This window comes from Cyprinodon tularosa, unplaced genomic scaffold (assembly GCF_016077235.1).
Source record: "Cyprinodon tularosa strain WSP-4 unplaced genomic scaffold, ASM1607723v1 ctg330, whole genome shotgun sequence".
In the NCBI taxonomy this organism is placed as follows: domain Eukaryota; kingdom Metazoa; phylum Chordata; class Actinopteri; order Cyprinodontiformes; family Cyprinodontidae; genus Cyprinodon; species Cyprinodon tularosa.
In genome coordinates, this window is record NW_024039042.1 from 303,078 (window position 1) to 321,953 (window position 18,876).

General features: G+C 36.8%; 1 protein-coding gene across 2 annotated transcripts; it reads left to right on the plus strand.

Moving 5' to 3' along the window:
- Nucleotides 1-3,120: 3,120 nt before the first annotated feature.
- On the plus strand, nt 3,121-11,016 carry borcs6 (BLOC-1 related complex subunit 6). Of its 2 annotated transcripts, none has more exons than XM_038293859.1 (7): nt 3,121-3,195; nt 5,240-5,832; nt 5,949-6,132; nt 6,209-6,391; nt 8,923-9,086; nt 9,318-9,401; nt 9,970-11,016. In XM_038293859.1, exons 2-7 carry the CDS (start codon nt 5,251-5,253, stop codon nt 10,093-10,095), a joined length of 1,323 nt encoding a protein of 440 aa, XP_038149787.1. In that variant the 5' UTR covers nt 3,121-3,195; nt 5,240-5,250; the 3' UTR covers nt 10,096-11,016. The 2 variants fall into 2 exon arrangements, with proteins under 2 accessions (XP_038149787.1, XP_038149785.1); XM_038293857.1 differs by having other exon boundaries at nt 3,130-3,221.
- Nucleotides 11,017-18,876: the final 7,860 nt, after the last annotated feature.

Below are 18,876 nucleotides of genomic sequence, written 5' to 3' on the forward strand. Positions count from 1 at the left end.
TTCCAGTCTGTTTCTGCCCGTCCCTGTGTTTGGACTGCTGTTTGGACTCTGCCTGTTAACCACCTTGGATCTGTCCCTTGATCCCGGCTTGATTTTCCCTTTGGTACCACTGCGTCTCTCTGATCTTCTGGTCTGGACATCTGGTTCGTCACCTGCTCTGGATCCTGCCTCTGGATCCTGCCTCTGGACTCTTCTGCTCTTCTATGTCTGCAAGCTTCCGCTCGTCAGTCTGCTCTACCTCACTCCTGAAACTCTCTGGCTGGCTCCTGTCGTAAGCAGTGGAGAAGTCATCCACCTGGTTCCCACCCCTTCATCTGGACACAGACAGAACTTAAGAACCAGGTTAGCGACTCACATGCTTGTTATTGTAACCCATCTGAGTCTAGTGGTCACTAACCTGATCTATCTATCTATCTCTACAGAGAATCCAGCAAGTATGTCCCAGATGTAAAGTTGCACAATCCAGAGCAGTCAATAAACCATTTTACTTTTGAACAAACCTCTTCTGTCTTCCTGAATTCTAGGTCCTATTTTCTGAGCTTTGACTGGTTCGGTGGATGTCTTTCTTTGAAACAATTGTACCTGCTAATAACAGGTCTTTCTGAAGCTCTCCCTAAGAGGTCTTTGGCTCTTGGACAACTCTTCTGATAATTATTTTCACTCCTCTGTCAGAACAGTACACACTGGAACAGACAGAAGTTTAGGAATCCTTCTGTAACAATGCCATTATTATGATTTGCAACAATAAGGTTGCAAAGGCCTTGAGAATGCTCTTTACATTTACCTAACATGACATGCTTCTTATGTGATACCAGATACTCCTTTTTATAGGCCATCATTTGGGACTGGACCAGCTGATATTTGTATTGACAATGGGTTGGATAATTTCTCCATAAAGTAGGCGTCTTGAAGCTGTCCTTGCTAACAAAGGCTTTTGTACAAAGTATTAAATTTCAGTAAGTGTGTTCAACACTTTTTCCCTGTGCCATTCCACATTATTACACATAACTTAATTTCTCGACATCTATGGTTTGATTTCTTTGTATGTGTGGATTGCATGGATTCTTACCAACCAATCTGGTGAAAATGTAACGTCAGTAGCACCTCTAGAAATATTACTGAGAAAAATTGTGGCATTTTCAATGCTTATTTTACCTGCTTTGAGTGGAATAAGGCTCATGTAAGGGATTTAAAAAGCCTATAAAAAGTTTTTCTAATCAGTTTTTCTACTGTAAACAAGTAGTGGACATTGAAAACAAATACTAACATGCATCGGTCTGGCACTCAAAACTATTTCTACCTAAAAACAGACCACCTAATCTCATCATGGGACCCTCATTGGATTTTGCTGCATTTTATGTGAAATTGTGTGCCTGTCCTTTCAGAAACTGCATAAGAATAACTTTCTCTTCAACCAAAAAGCCAGAATAAAGTTTGCCAGAGAACATAGACGAAGACCAGGACTTCTGAAAAAAAATGTTCCTTCAACATATACGTCTAAAACTAAATTATCTAACACCAAAATCCAAATACCGGTACTGCATTTCTGGAAAATAACCTCATTTCAGCTATGAAGCATTGAGCTGGATGGGTTATGGTTTGGGAATGCTTTGGTGTAACATGATCTTAAAGAATCCACCATGAAATATAGAGCTAAGTTAAAAAGAACTGAACCCTGGAACATGACTAAAGCGTTACTAAGTAATGTTAAATCTTTGGCTGAGCAAAAGCCAAGATCTTGATCTCTGGAGATGTTGTAGGTTTACCTGAAGCAGTCTGTATATTAAAGAACAAAGGCCCCAATCCACCTTAAAAACAAGAAGCATCATTAAAGTTATTTTAACAAAAACGGGTAAGACTAGGGTGGGTTCGTCCCATCTAGCTTTCTCCTTAATGTATTTTTTGAACTCAAATTTTTATTAACGTCTTTTTCCCAAGATAAAGAAATTAACAGATTGCAACATTTGGAATGTACGTACAAGTTGTGCTGTATAATGTGTACATGAAGAGAGGACTTTAAAAGAAATGGTTAAATGGCTAAACAGTTATAACATAAAAAAAAGATTAACTGATTATGAATCCAGTGCAAAGACTAAAAGAAACGGTTACAAGAAACAAAAGATGCCTCTTGGTGCCAGTTAATGCATGAAGAGCAGCATTCAGAACAAAGTCCTTACAAACCAGATAGGCTTGATTCTTATAGAAATTTAGAGATGTCTAGACAAGACATTATGAAAGATACAATAACTTTCATTTTGGTCTTTATAAAAAGGTTAGAGCTTAACTTACGTTTCTTAACTGATTAAAACCTGATTTTTGTTTTACACAGCTTTAAATTTATTTTCCAATTTAAAGGAGTTTTCAAAAACAAACCCTTGCATCCTCATTAAAGAGACAGTCTAAGGAACCAGAGATCAAACAGGGACAAAGCATTCATAAAGTGGAGGTGATTTTTAGTTATCTAACGTTTATCACAGAAAATGAGTTTTTTTCCAGTGGGAGAAAATAACATTTCAAGTATCTTGTCAAAATAGTATTATTGTTTATGCTTCAAACCCTTAATACCAAATGCATCTCAGCCAAAGCAGAATTTTGTTTATATTCATATAACTATTCGATTTTAATCTCCATGATCTGGGCATATTTTGAAAGCTTAACATTTCTAAACATAATAATAGCTGAGCCAGAAAAGCAGCAAAACACTTTAGACATCTACACTGCTTCTAACCCCTAAGAACAGCAAAATAACCAGCAAGGCAGCCTGGGGGCCCCCCTGGTGTTTGTCTCCATCTGTTGGGAAAGCTATGGTAAATACAACACTGATATAAAGCACATGCGTAAAGCATAAAGCATTTTTTTAACCAATAAGAAAATAACAAAAGGTGGATGTTCACTAAATTAATATTAAACATACATCATATGTATGATACATAAATTTAATCTATCTGTTTTTTCTAAACACACACATAAAAGTATGACTTTAGGTCATACAAACTAATGTATATAATTTTCAGTTATTATATATACGTATACTAGTGATTTTTATGTTAACTAACTCTTAAAAAGTCTATGTTTACGTGGTGAAAATTCAAGAAAGGTTTCGTCATGCGGAACCATCCATTGGGAACTTGTGGGGAACAATATATTGGTCGGACTCGATTGTTGCTTATATTTTACAGGATAGAAACTGCCCTGGTGAGTTCTTTTTTCGATCATTTGAGGTATGTGACATCGTTATCTGGAGTCTTTACGGTGTATATCTAGATTGTAGCTTTAAATAAACACTAATTTACAGTCGTGACAGTTATATGAAAGAATGTTTGGTTACATTTGTGAGTCAGAGGCCTCAGTAGCTAACATTAGCCGCGTCAAAACAGCAGCCACTTCCCCACCGAAAACTAGTTCCCTTTATTTCTTCTTCTTCTTTATGTGTTTTATTTGTCGTAGCTTGGTAAAACGAAAACATTGATCAAATCAGATGGTTTAAATGTGCACTAGTTATTTCAGCGTATGCATGCCAGTATTCTGAGTGGCTGTCAATGTAAATGCTTCAGCCTTAGATAAAAGAAACGACTGGTTTTAAAACGGGAAGATTGGAGTCATGTTTAGGGAGTTTGGATAAAAGAGTGGGTCATCTGATGTTAAAGTGAGGCATTCATATGCATTTCTATAGCTTATTCTGTCATAATCCTGACGGCTTCATGTCTCACTGCCTTTGCTTGTTTACTTCCTTTTATTGGATGTGATCACATGGTTGTTACACCACTGCAAAATAAGCACCTTTTTTTTTTTTTTCCAAGGTTGGAATAAATCGATACACAGCATCTATTTTCATTATAAATAATCCAAATCCAAAAATGTTTTTCTCATCAGACAAAACATAGGAGACACAGTGGTGGTTGCAGGTTCTGGTACTTTATATAATAGATAAAATATATAAAAACATTTTAGCATTACTTAATAAGACCTGCAGGCTGTTCTAAATTTTCCAGAATGTGAAACTTCTGTAACCAATACTTACTGTAGGTGGTTTACACAGGCTAGAATAGGGTAAAGTACTTTAAGTTGCAGTATCTTCTTCCAAAAGCCAAAGCAGGCACAGCAGATAGTAAAAGAAATTATAATTATTTCCTGTTTTAACCAATTATATTTACATTGCACTAATTAAAAATAGAGCTCATCATAAAGTACTCTAAATAGTCACTCAAATCTTTCTGAAAAATTTTTGAGGGGCTTTCTGTCTGAAGAAATCCAGCAGATTGATGAATGTTTTTTTATTAACAAAAAGTCCTACCAGACCTCTTTGTTTTTGTTGAAACATGTTTGTTTTTCATTTTGTGGTGGTTGTGTTTTAGCTTACTTTAGCCCTGGAAACCTAGGTGGAGCCATCTAGGGCTGAAACAATTGAGTGGAATAATTGTGATTAATTGATTATTTAAATAATCATCAACTAATTTAATAATTGATTTATCATTAACTAGAGCATAGAGACCTTAAAACATGCCTTTAGCTGACAGTGACCCACTCACATCAGCAATTATATGAAAATTGTAAGAAATATATTCATATTTTGCGTTTAAAAAAAAAAAGTTTTTCATCTGTCAATATGCTCTATCCATCGCCTGGTTTAAATCTATTTAAAATCTTCTTTAATGAACCTTTTGCTCTCCGATTATTAATTGATTAATTAAAAATATAATCAACAGATTAATCAATAAGCAAAATAATCATTAGTTGCAGCCCTAGAACCATCACATTTAATTTTATCTTATTTTATTTTAGTCAATTCTAAGAATGTAATTTCAATACATGTTTTGTCTATAGTTTTAGGCAAAACAGACATTGGACTTTATCAGATACGCTGAATATTTTCAAACAAATATAAATATCTTTTTTATACTTTGATGTTAGATATGAATTACTGCCTTTTAAACTTTAAACTGAGGCAACCTGTCCCAATGATGAAACTTCATCAGAGGTTAAGTTGCTGCCTAGTCTAGTGTCCAATACAGTATCAGACTACACTTCTATCAGCCGATTGCTTAGTTTTGGAAATGATGCTGAAGGAAAGAAAATCGGAATACATTTTCATCCAAAGCAACTGGAGATTTTTATAATTGCTTTATACACATTTTTGAACATATTTCAATCTTCATGATTTCATAAAAAAAACAGCAACAACAACGTTTCTTGCTGAGAAGGATTCCTCTAACACCTTTGACCTTTTTTATTTCACCAGCAGGGGGAGGGATGAGTCTCTCCCCTGTTATTGGCACAGAAGTGCCAGAAGCAGCTAATGGAGTGGCAACAACTGGTTCTCTGGAGAACGACTCTCATGTGCCGGTCTCGGTAAAATATGGTGGGAGCAGGTTACCTGCTAATGGAGGAGAGTCGATGGGCGGGTCCTCTGGACACACAGAGAACCATGTTGATACAGCAAACAGACTGCCCACTGAGGAAAGTAACTCTGACAAAGAGACAGATATTAATCAGAGAACATCTAGTTTATCATTACATTGTTCTCAGGCGGTAGACCCCTCTACCCATGATGGGGCAGACAGAGGAAACTCTGAATCCAAAGACATTTCTAAGGCCTCTGAGACTGAAGATGTGGTTCTCATGTGGGGTTCAGCGCAGCAAGCAGAGCTCAAAGACCACTGTCAGCAGGGAGGGTCTGACATTGCTGAAAGACACCAGGTTGAGGAAGAGATAGTAGAGCGAAGCCTTGGCATTAGAGGGGAGGAGGAGGATGGAGAGAAAGAGAAACAGGATATGGAAACTGATGAGAAGAATGAGAGCAGATGGAGGAACACAGGAGGGAGAACAGAGGAGGTAAGTGGATAATATAGGAAAAATTACAAAATCAATGTTTTTCAGCCATTAGGAGACCACCTATTAAAATCTCTTTCTTTTTTCCTCAAACTTCCCCTTCTTATCTGTATTTTCAGCTCTCGCAACACTATTCTTCTTCAGCCCCCACTCCTAGTACCTCCTCCTCTTCCCCCCAACCTACTCATCTCACCTCAGACGACACCCCATGCCCTCCTCACGTCATGGCTCAAGTCTGGGTTCGCAACAACCGTGGGATGCAAGACAGCAAGAGCCTGGATGAAATCAGCCAAGCCTGTGGAGGTATGTTTCTGTCGCAGTTTGGATCACACCTTTCCAGCAATCTGTTTATTTATTTTTACTTATTTTTTATTCCCAGGTAGTCAAGGTGCCAGAGGTGGAGGCAGAAGTGGGCAGTCCGAGGGCCGAAGGGCCACAATCTCTTCAGCCCTGGAACTGGAGGGGACGGTCAGCCATGAAGGAGACCTCACCAACTTCATCACAAAGAACCTCGAGCAGAAGATCAAAATGAGCTCCAAACCCAGCCTGGACTGCAGTGATTGTGAGTTAGATCCTAAAGAAAACTTCTGACCTGTTTCACTGCTGTCATTTGTAAGGTGGAAAGTGATAGACTTTCACTAAAAAGAAAGGTAAAAAAAAAGAGAAGGTAACATCCCACATTTTTGTCGTGTACATCTTCAAACTTTATGTGATGTTGGCATTCTAACAAACATCTGGGGCCTCACAAACGGCCTCACGTATCCTGGGATTCATTGTCACACAGACGCCCTCTGTTCATTACAGTACAGCTGGCCACAGTGCATGTAAAGGGAATCCGAGTCAAACTTTCCCTCATAACCATTTTGTTTTGCTTTAAATCCCAGTCTCTATAAATACATTTGTAAGAAACTATATCTATTATAGGTCTAAAGGATTTTTTTTTTCTTTTAGCTGAAATTACAATTTCAGTTTTACATTGATTTTCCCTTTGCATTAACAACAAGCATACAGACGTTTCAATCCAGGGTTTCATTGTTTTCATGAGCTTGAAAGCTTCTTCTGCGTCCATTTTAGCAGGACTTTGAAGAGTATTTACCTCTAAATATAGGTGTGGATCTGTATTCCACCCGAAGTGCTGGAGCCAGAATGTCAGTGTCTAACTTGTGTTACTGGTAATAAAATGAGTGCTTCTGCAATTTAAAAATTGCATTTTGTAAAACTGATTATATTGCAAATGCAAATAATTGCCCTAATTTATTATAAGAACACCAGTTCTTTTTAAGACTAATATACCTCACATGTATATTTAAAAAGCATGAACATACAGCAAACCAGCATTGCCTTTCACAGGTTTAGTAAAGCAGTAACTAACTCATAATTACAGTTGGACATTGTTTTAATTTGAACGATTCCTAGTTTCGATTCCAGTTTTTTTATTCTCATTCTCCATTCCATTTCATGTCGGCACACAGGGCATCAAAACCAGGAAACCAAAATGAAAAATTTGAACGATTCCGATAGAACTGAAAAATTTAAACTGGGTCTGATCCACTCTAGATTCCAAACCATTCTCATAATTTCATAATGCTCTTAGCAAGAGAACTTCATTTTTGTAAAGTGCCCATACTGTTTGTCAATAACTAAGTAATTATGACACTAACAAAGTGTCTCAGCAGTAGTTTTAAATTGTGTGTGTTTGCAGCTTATAGTGTTTTATGGTGCAGACTGTGTTGTTAGTAATGTAATTACATTACAACGGCGGTATGATACACTCTCCTGGTAAGGTGAACTAAGTTAGTAGCTCCTTTGTTATGCTACGCTGGCGAAGGCATCCTTTGGGCAGGGAGGGGCTAAAGCCTGATTAGCGGTTATCACTTGGTGTTATATGCACCCCAGCTGGTTGGATAGTAAACTAAACAATGGAGGATGCAGAGAGATGGTGTGTGAAGTCATACCATATTCCATCTAAAAAAATTCCTTTACTTTTTTACTTCACTGTTTTCTAGTTCTTTTTATCTAAATTAATAAGTTGCTTCTTATTGCTTTTTTAAATTTTGTGCTGATAGGAGAACAATTAGGTGATCGCTCTTTATGAAGGTGTATCTAGAGAAAAGCAGAATCATCCAGAGGCCTCGGAAAAGATGAGCAAAGTAGTTTCAAGAAAAGGGACCTAAAGCAAATTTTATGCAACACTCTGTGAGGTAGTAAATCAATTCTACTCATTAAGCCTGAATACTCCATCGAAATAATGAGACATGGTGGTGGCAGCATCATGCTGTGGGGATTACTTTTTTTGTTTGTTTTTAGTTCAAGAACAGATACGATAAGTATGTAAAATATCTATCTTCTACTATCCAGCTCTGACTGTAACTTCAAACCCAAATATAACACATCTAAAATTATGGTTTCTTTCAAACATCAAGGAATGTTAATAGTTTTGCATAGAATTGTGTCAGTCAATACCAGAGAGGCAAAAACCTTTAAGATTAAACCCTCAGACGATTGTCTGAGTTCTTGGTTTGGATCTTTTTCTTCCCTTTGGCCTGCTGTTGAACATAGCAATTATTTAGGTGATATGGTTAAATCTAGCTCAGATATAAATCAATCCCTTGTAGTCTTGCAGCGCGACCTAATGCAGACGGTCTATTAGCAGCAATCTGTCATGTTTAGATTTCACGGAGAAACGCGCTGAAACGCTGCCCTTCCCTCACAAACTCGTCTGGATGAGAGTGACGGCTAAACCAGCCATTTAATTTAGGCACAGCGACACAGTCAATATGCCTCGTGTGGCAGCTCATTCCCTCTACCTGCTGATTCAATTAAGATGGATGACTCACTTTGTTTAGACTAGGAGGATTTACTATTAAGGTCCTGCTGTTGCCAGGATGAAAAAAAAGCTGTCTCTTTTTATTTTTTTTTTAAACGTCTGCTGACTGCTGATAGCTTCTGTATTTTGACATGTTTTGATGGGAAGAAAAAGTCTGTTTAAAAATAAGATTCTTACATTAATCTTATGCGGCAGGGCTTCCTTAATGGATTTTATTTTAGTGATTTTGGATATGCATGTTTCATCTTTTTATGTTATTCCTGCAGCTGACTGTTCAGGTCCGATCTACCGAAGCAGAGGGTTGACACGGAGACCAGCAGACATCCCCCCTATTGATCCTACAGTCCTGGTGGACCTGCAGAGGCACACCCAGGAGGTGGCGCACAGTGTAGAGATGATGATGAAGAGCCTCAATGGAACCATTCAGAATGTGAGTTGGTTTCATGCTTGAACGGCCGGGGTTATTTTGAGTCCTTGTTGCTGTTTTAGTTGGTGTATCGCAGTGAATCTCGCTGGATCACCACACATTGCTCATTTCTTCTCAGCTGGCCTCTAGTCCTACATAAAATCTCCTAGTGCCTTATTATTTTCTCTTGTTTGTTTCTCACTTTTGCTCGTCCACAAAACCGACGTGTCTGTCTCTGACTTTCTGTTTCTTTAGATGACGGCTCTGAGCGTCGGCTACATCCAGACCTACAGAGACTCTGTTGACAGCCTGGGAGAATCGGTAGACATGAGCATAAAGGTGAGGTTTAATGTGTTACTCAACTGTATAGATGTCTTATCCCTTTTTAGGGCACGCTTTTTATATGGATATTTTGATGGCAAACATTAATGTCAATGTATTAACAAGAAACGCCAACTTGCCTGTATAAAACTGCAGCTACCTTAGAAGCCTGAGGTACATATCCCTGTAACAGGGATAGATTAATAACATCGGAAATGGACGAGGAAATCAGAAGGAATACTTCCTGAAGTAGCTTGATTGGATCTGGGAAAAGCTGAGATGAAGATAATTTTGCTGTTCAGGTTCCAAAGTTACCTTAGATGCTTCCTCACCTTCTGTAGAACCAATCATATTTAGATTCAAACTTATTTATAAAGAAGCAGGGGGAATGGAGGGTTCAACAGAGCTATGGCTGTGTTTAAATTTGGCAATTTTATTAAAAAACATCAAGGATCATTTTCATTCTCCTTTATTAATGAAGAGGAGATATGCTTCTTTTGATTTATGATAATAAATCGGTTGATAAAAGAACCAGAATCTGTCATTTTAGGAGTAGTGTTTTTTATTGATATGTGTGTTTATACAGGGTATGTACACACTGATGGCCCGTTGTGAGGAGCTGGATCGCTCCATGCAGCCCATACACACACTGGCGGCTCAGATCCGTGACATCAAACGCACCCTGGATGCCCTAGAAGCGATCTGCAAGTAATACTCTTCTGAACACAGCTCCAACCTGCAAAGATTCAACCTGTAGCTCATCCACACATAAGGATGCCAGCAAGCAAGCGCAACCTTTCCGCAGGTAGCACACACACACTCCAGCGAAGATTTAAGTGCACCTCAGGAGTCTGGACCCCATCGCTGCTTGGCCTGCTAGATGATTGCCACCCATAGCTCTCCTGTTCGCCGTTTGAAGATGACCAGTTTTTTGTTGTGGATTGTGTCGACTTTTGAAGATGAGCTTCTGTTTTTTTTGTTTTAATTTTTTCCTTCCCCTTAAAATGTTTTTTTCTGTGACTTTTCTGCCCTGGATACTTCATAGGTCACATCCATGCACAAGCCTCGAAGAAGGTGGGATTCCCACCTTCTTCTCGGTTCCTTTTTAAAGTCCGAGGTGTGATCCTTTTATCCGTCCAGCCTGGTGGTTCAGATTGCACTAACCTCTCCTCCCAGATGGGGGCGATATTTCTGTCTCTGGAGAGGCAAGAATGAACTCCTTGGAAGATGGTGTCATTTGCACTGGAACAGAACGTCTATTTTTTAATCTTATGCAAAAACCAGATTCTTTCACTGCAGCTTGAATTAGTGCAATGGGGGAGAGTCTTTTTGTGTTTTTATTTATTCAGTCTGCTCAGCATGGGTGCTTGTTCAAAACCACTGCGTCTGTGTGTCGCAGTGAGCCAGCTCACAGTAACTTATTCTGTATAATGAGCTCAAATCTGTAACAAAGTGTTTAACTTTTTCCAATTCTCTCCCACCACCTAATGCGGAGATATCAACCGTTAAATGACAGGTGTGCTTCTTTGTTACCAAAATTTCCATCTTATGCGAGGTGGAATGATGAACATGACTGGAAAAGTACGTAAAGTGATCCTAAGACTGTGTTTGAATAATAAAATGTTAAAAAGCATCAGATGTTTGACTTGATTCGATGTATAGATGTCGTCAACAGACTGGTTAAATATCATTTTTACGTTCCAGTGTGATTTAATTTTGAATTCATTAATCTTTTGATGTTTCTGTTGCCTCAGGATTTCTAATTGAATATTTTCCCTGCATCTCTAATGATTAAAGTTTTTCCAATCAGCTATATTTGGTTATATGAACTATATTTCAACTTCACCCTTAAAAACACCTAGTTCTAATACTAGTTTATGACAGTTAACTTAGTTAAATCACGGCCATAGTTCTCGTCTTATTAAACATTGTAAACTTATTCAAGATCACAGCATCTAACGGTTCCATTTTAAATGATACACGACGATATGCAGTTCCTCGTTCCGTTTACATGAGCTCTATAAAAAGACACATGACACTTTGTTTTCTGTAAACATTAAATCAGACTAATTCCTTTTTTAGGTGAGATAAGACTACAACATTTCTGTTTCTTGCAGAGTAAATTTGGAGGTTAAGCTTATCTTTCTTTGCTTAAATTCAGAAGGTTGTCTACATTTCCTCAGTTTTTGGTAAATTTCCCTTTAAAACTGTATGACTTGGGCCAAACATTGTGGCTGTTTTTCCACAAACACCTGCTAGAGTTTGCTGGTGTTTTGAGCCATTAGTCCTGACAGGAGGAATTGTTGTTACTCTAGTTGTAGGTCTTGTTGCCCAAACACACTATTTCAGCACTGTCACGCATTTTCAATAAGGCTGAGTTCTTGGTTTTGTGATGGACAGTCAAGAACTTTGCCTTTGGTGTCTGCGGCTGTATTATTCGGGTTAATTTTCCTTTTGGAGGACCTATTCATCCCCAAACTATGACTTCCTGGGTTCCATTATAGGTTTTTCTTTAGTGTTTCCATTTTCTTAATGAGGCTATTGCTGCTGCCTCACTTTAGAGTGGGACCATGTTCTCAGGCTTAACTTTCTTCTTTCAAATATCTTAATTTTTTATGGCCAAATGCTTAAATCTTGGTTTTAAGGTCAAAGGAATGATTCCAAAATTTAAGATAATTAATTAAAGTTTATTTTCATTGCTCTTTGCAGAATGGCTTCCTTCCTCTATGAACAGCATTTAATCCAGTATTGGAACATTGGTTTGAACTGGTTTACCATCTGCAGCTTCTTCACATGGTTTTTAGCTTTTGTTTTGGGGATACTTTCGTATCTATGGGACACAGAACCCATTTCCTCCCTGAAAGGTGTGAGGGCGTGCAGTGGTTAGAATAGATTATTTTAGGAAATATTTGCACAATTGTTCGAAAGGATAAACCTGACCTGTGGAGTTCTGCAATTCTCTCTTTGATTTCAGATTTAAATATTTTTTATTTTTTTTTTTTCCAGAAGGAAGTAGATTGAAGAGTCTTTAAATTAGCTTGACAGGTGCCTCCATTTAACTCTAATGAGATACATTTAGCTATTAGAAGCTCACATGTGAGTAATTGGCTTTTCTCAAAATGTTTAAATTCTACATCTTATCAACGATGTCATGTCTTTTTATGCACCTTATGTACATATCTCGTTTCAGCCAAACATCATGGTGTATCATTTGACCTGTGCCAGCTTTTTAAAATTGTTCTGTTCCCTTTAATTGCATACAATGTTTTTGAAATAAATATTGACCAATCCTCAATAAAGCTTCTTCAGTTGAGTCCCTGAGTGGTAAAAGCAAAATAAGTGAATTTTTTTTTTTTTTTTTTTTTTAAGCTCCACCAGGTTGGTTTTTCCTTAGTTGAACATTTTCTTCACATTATAATATGAGGAAATGTCTGTGGTGTCATTTTGGCAATAATTTCTGCACTTTACAGTGATTGGGGAAAAAAAACAAAAACAAATCACAGAATGCTTTGCAGTGAGAATAAATCCCACCTAAACGCACTTCCTGCCTGGAGAAGGCTCCGGTAAATAGTTGGCATGCAAAAACAACGGCGAAAAATCAATGAATTTAAATTGCCTGTTTATAACCCTTTGGTTTTTATAAGTGTGTGTTTGTTGGTGAGGCTATATATATATATATATATATATATATATATATATATATATATATATATATATATATATATATATATTAAGATGAGTATGGCTGTGCTTTAACAGCCTGACCACAGATGCATGCCCACACAGTCCCATCACTCCTTTTTGGGCAAATGGTGAGACTCCTCCTCCAAACAGAAGTCACCATAGGTCATTTCTCATTGTGCACCATTATTACCAATACTACTGTCTAATAGTACGAAAAAGAGCTGGCCTCTGTTCAAGTGTCAGTAAAAGACCAGCATCTTTAAGTTTGAAGTTTATACTGTCGTTTAAAATTATTGGGACCCCTTATAAACTCTAAATGTTGAATGTGGAAATATAAATCAGTCCGATTGGTTTGATCAGCCTAATTTTGAATAGATCTGTAGTTGGCAGGCTGGCTTGCATTCAAATTTAAAAGTGAATAAAGCAGATTTCATACCATGGTCATGTTTCCAGTAATGCCCTCATATCTGCTAGGACAAACCAATAAATCCATTGTTTATGAAATGAGTTCAACGTTTTGAAAACATAATCTGTTTACCTTAATTTTTATTCTAAAGTTTGTTAGTTTATTATGTGTGTGTGTGTGTGTGTGAAAATGTCACTCATTAACTTATCAAAATGTAAAGTTGAATATAAAAAATAAATTTCAACTTTCAATAACAAATCTAAACAGTTTGAGAGTCGATGCGTCTTTTTTCTATTTTTTTCTGTTGTTTTTATTGTTTTTCTTTTTTCCATCAAACTGAGTTTTATATAAACCATGCAGGTATGGAGCTGAAACAAGGTTAAATTAGATCCCCTTCAATGGAGAATGTTGGCATTATTCCATCTTAAAATCTGAGATCGGTGTGTTTGATTGTAGTGGTATATTTTACTATTGTCAAATAGTTGCTCTATTAAAATCATAAATTTACCATTTAATATATTTGTAAATAAAACCTGGAAAACAAACTCCTGCAGCTATATAGGTATTCTTTAATATTTCACCCATTTATTCCATGGCTTTTTGATTTCTTCATGAGGAGAGAAGCTGCAAACGGAATCCCAGACATGCATACATCAGCTGTGAACAAATGTGCAATGAAAATCAGATTACCTTGTGTAAATCTGGTCTCTGAAGGGAATTCTCTACCTTTAGTGCACCAATCTATGTAGCCTTTATGATAAATAAGCAAAAACAACATAAGGTCCTGATTGCATTATGGAAAAAGCCATGGCCTATTTTTTTGTGCATGTGCTTGGACAGTTTGCAGCATGTTCATCCATAGCCACTGGTTTTGGTCTTATGTTGCTTTCAGTGTGCCTGAGAAGGGTGTTTTTTAATAAAAGCAAGTCAGCAGTGATGGGCAAAGTTCAAAATCTATCTGTAGGACTAGTGGATTTCACTTTAGATGATGAGAACCTGCTTCTTTAGTCTGCGAGATGAACACACTTCTCAGATAAATTGCATTGTTCTGCCCTGATGTATAGCCCCTTCTCATTGACAACATCCCTAAAATTCTCACTTTATTCAACATGTAAACAAATGTTTAATAAAATTCCCCCCCCCCCACCCCCCCCACACACACACACACACACATTTGGTAAAGTCTCTGTAAAATAAACAGATGTCAAAGCTGATAAATCTTACCTGATAAACCCAGAAAATGGCTTCTGAGGATTTCTATCTTGCCTTTTTCTCAGTGTGTTCAAGTTTCTCAGTTTATATTAAATGCTCCATACGTGCCAGAATTATTAATGAACAACTGCAAATTGGAGGTCTGCCCCTCCAGAGCTTTGTGTCTGAGATATACACTACATGCATTTATATCTCAGCAATAGATATCAGTCAGGGAACATTGTCATCAGGGTGTGCCAAACTGAAAAAACGCTAAAAATAAACAAAATAAAAACGCTGAAGTACTGTTTCTACAGTTTAAATAAATTTAACGAGATGCAAGAGAAAATCCTGGACCCCCCCCTCCCCAACCTATTGTTGCGATGGCATAAAGAAGAGCAGTTTCAGATTTTTCTTGCTTAACATATTTGTTTGGAAATATTTTCAGTCATTTCTCTGTTTAATGTATGATCAGTAGGACTGAGGGAAGGTTATGCTGCAACAAACATAATTAAAAACCACTATAGAATGTGTAATGTTAAATGTCCTGCAGAAGGTACATTTTTAGATTTCTGTTTTAACTGAGGGAATTGGATCATGTTATATACAGTTTTGAATATTTGGGTGAATTCCATGATGGCATAAAATTGTTTTAATTAATAATAGTGTCATTTTACCTAAATAATGTTAGAGTTGCCTGTTTAAAGTGGATAAATCTGGAAATTGCTAATAAATAAGCATCACCTGTAGTCCCTTCCTGTGCCTTTGTTTTTCTCGTAAAGCTTGATACATTCATCCGATTTTTATTTTTATTTTTTTCATGACGCCTTCGTAGAACATTACACTGCTTAAATTATTGATCTGAAACATTATTCTGAAATAGCTGAAGTATAAAAGTGAAAGAAATCCTATATAACAGTGAGCCAGGTTGGTACTCAGTTTAATAGTGGGAGAAGAAAATGAGATGATTGGGGCTCACTTTAAGCAAAGAGATTGAGGTTTGTGTTTGGATGGCTTCATAGTGAAGCCATTTAAATTAAATTATTGAATTCAGATAAAAGTGGTTATTAACAATCAAACCTTAGCAGCACTTCTTCATGCAGCTTCTTTTTCAGCTTATATTGGATATAAAAATGTTTCGAAGAGCCAATTTTGAGTAGAAAAGGCAAAATAGGGCCTTTTTAAACAAACAGCCTCAAAATAAATACTATAAAATGATGATCAGCTTTATTTGCTTTTTTAAACAATTAAAGGAAGAAAGCAATTTAGCTTTTGAAATGAGATAATCTGTTTAAATATAACCTTAAAATTAAAGCTTAGCTGTAAATCCATTCATACTAAAAGATTTCCTCACATATTAGTGACGTTTGATCTGTATACATAATATTATTTTCTTCTATTAATTTTATAATTAAAAAATAGGGGGTAGAAAATTGCATATAGCACAATTTAGGTTTTTTGCTTAACGTAAATTAGTTTTTTCTCCAAATGTTCACATTGTATATCTGCTTGTGCTGATGTCTCAATGAGGTCCTGGTGTAGTTTCACCAAAAGTCAGGCAGGGGAGGCCAAAGATCTCAGAAATTCACCACCTTTCATTGAAAAACCTAAATGTCTGTACACATTTTTTATTTTTTATTTTAGTAGCCCTTTGGAGTCAAATATTTACATTGTGGGATTTGTATGACATTTATGGTGTTTATTGTTGGCTTCCAGAAAAAGTATCTCTCCATTTCACCCATTTTACTCTGTAAAATAAAGTGAGCATTAAAAGTGTTTTTTTGATGGGCTGATGATCCATCACTTGTGTGCTTTTCTTCCGATAACATTAAAGGTTAAATCCAGGAAAAAATTGTGGATTTAGATTAAAAATTTATCACCAAACTTCATATTTATTTTTATTTGTCGTTTAAAGGGCCACCACATCTTAGTGTTGTAAAGATAAAAATATTAAGATAATTTGAGCACAAAAAAAAAAAAAAGAATGAATCAATCATAAAATGCTTAGAGCTCATAAAAGAAAATGGTGTTGAATCTGAGCTGATGAACAAATGGATACTGCTAGAGCCTGTTTAGGAGATGGGCTTTAAAAGGAAAGTTTGAATAGCTAACAGCCCCACCTGCAGCTCATATGTTAGGTTTCATAGATTCTATCGAAAATAACAGTCCTCAGGTGTTGGAAATCTAACAGCTAGCTATCCTAAAACCAGAGGTGTCATGTAACGAAGTACAAATACTTTGCTACTGTACTTAAGTACACTTTTTAGGTATCTATACTTTACTCTATCTATACTTATTCTTTTTCCTACTTCTGACTTCTACTCATTACATTTTCACACAAATATCTGTACTTTCTATTCCTTACATTTTTAAAACAATTTTTATTTATGCAATCCAATGCATTGGTGCCATCCACATGTGGTGAAAACAAGTGTAATTGGATGAGTCATAAAACGCAAACACTCATTGGTTAGCTAAATGAAATCATCAGAAGCAAGCAGGTGTTCTTCAAACTGCAAATGTTAATTGTCTATGCCATGCTACAATGTAGGATTCAGAAAAAGATGTTGAAATGTCTGAAAGGTCGGATACAAGAGAGTATCATTAGTTGGAGACGGAGACCAACAAGATCTCCCTCATTCTTGGCCCTATCTCAAAGAATTTTGTTGAACTAGTTGAAAAATTGAGCTTTAAAAATCATATAGGTTATTTTATACTTTTATACCTTCAGTAGTTTTTGGAGAACATACTTTTTCACGTTTACTTGAGTAAAGAGCTCAAGTTGATACTTCAACTTTTACCAAAGTGTTTTTAAATTGCAGTATCTATACTTCTATTTAAGTAAAACATGTTTACTTTTGACACCGCTATCCTATAACTCCAGGCTGTGTTTGAGTTTCACTGCTTTTTTCTCAGTTAAATAGCATTCATGTTACACTGCAAAATAACATTAGTTATGGCATCAACAATGTGTCCCATCGGTGGCGAATCACTGGTTTACTGGAAGTACAGAAAAAATGGAAAAAATCAGATTGGGTGGACTTTCAGTGTCACCTTAACGTTTCCCAGTAACGTTGGTTTCTTGTGTAAGCATAGTTGGTTATCTGCACATATAGCGCTGTATCACATGGATATTGAAATTTTTCTTTTGAGTTTTTTTTTTATAAATAGCTAACAAAGCCTCATCCCTGCTTGGATGCAGTAATGGGTTAGAGGTGTCCAGAGCCCTGCCAATTTTTTAATGCTTCCTAGGCTGCTGCGGACGCACCTGTGTGTTGAGCGTAAGGCTATCCTGTAGAGGTCTTTCATCTGACTGCCTGGGGGTGCTGCAAACTTTTAGGGGCCAAAGCTACATTTGCAGCACTGCTCTGAAGGGGTTCTTCCCTTCTCATCCCTCAAACGGCCTGGCAGCTCAAGGTGAAAATTGTACACACATACATCCACATCCTTACACAATCAAAATAACCAATGGTCACAAAGCAGGGATGTAGCAAAAGCTTCTCCATGAGGTATGTCTGAAAAGTATAGATAGGATGAATGAAATGAAAAAAAAAGTTAAGGAAAATAATATAGAGCAAGAATAGCTGTTAGCCTTCCAATACCTGGGGGGCTCCTTAAAGTCATGATACAACCTCTGGTTTCTACAGCTAATGGAATTAATACTGATAACTTCACTTTAAAATGTTAGAGTAATCCCTGCATGAATATGCCTCTGCAAATTCTCAATTATTCACAGATTCCTGTATGAAGATTTTTAAATTGTTCCTACCTCTGGACATTTAGGACTATTAAAAGGGAAACTGTTGCAGAGTTCTGGTGAAGAAATGTAAATACTATTTTCCTTCAACCTACCTTAATAGTATGTTCAACAATCTCAAATCCTTGATTTAAACCGGGAGGTCTTCAACAGAGGCTCCTCCGGAGGTAGCGAAAGTTTTGGTTGATTAGATTTTATTTTTTTTTATATTCCCCCCTGCAATTTTTTCCACTGATTGAAATGTCTTTAAATAGACATTAACATGAATTCAACACACTGTAGTGAACAGATAAATGTAGGCAGAATATGTCTTTCAGTCATCAATGCACACATTCAGCAAAACACAGGAGCTCTTTCGAGCAGGGCACCGTTTCATTCACAACACCTGTCCCATCAATGAGGAATCAGAATCAGAAATACTTTAATAATCCCAGGGCGAAATCACTTTCGTTACA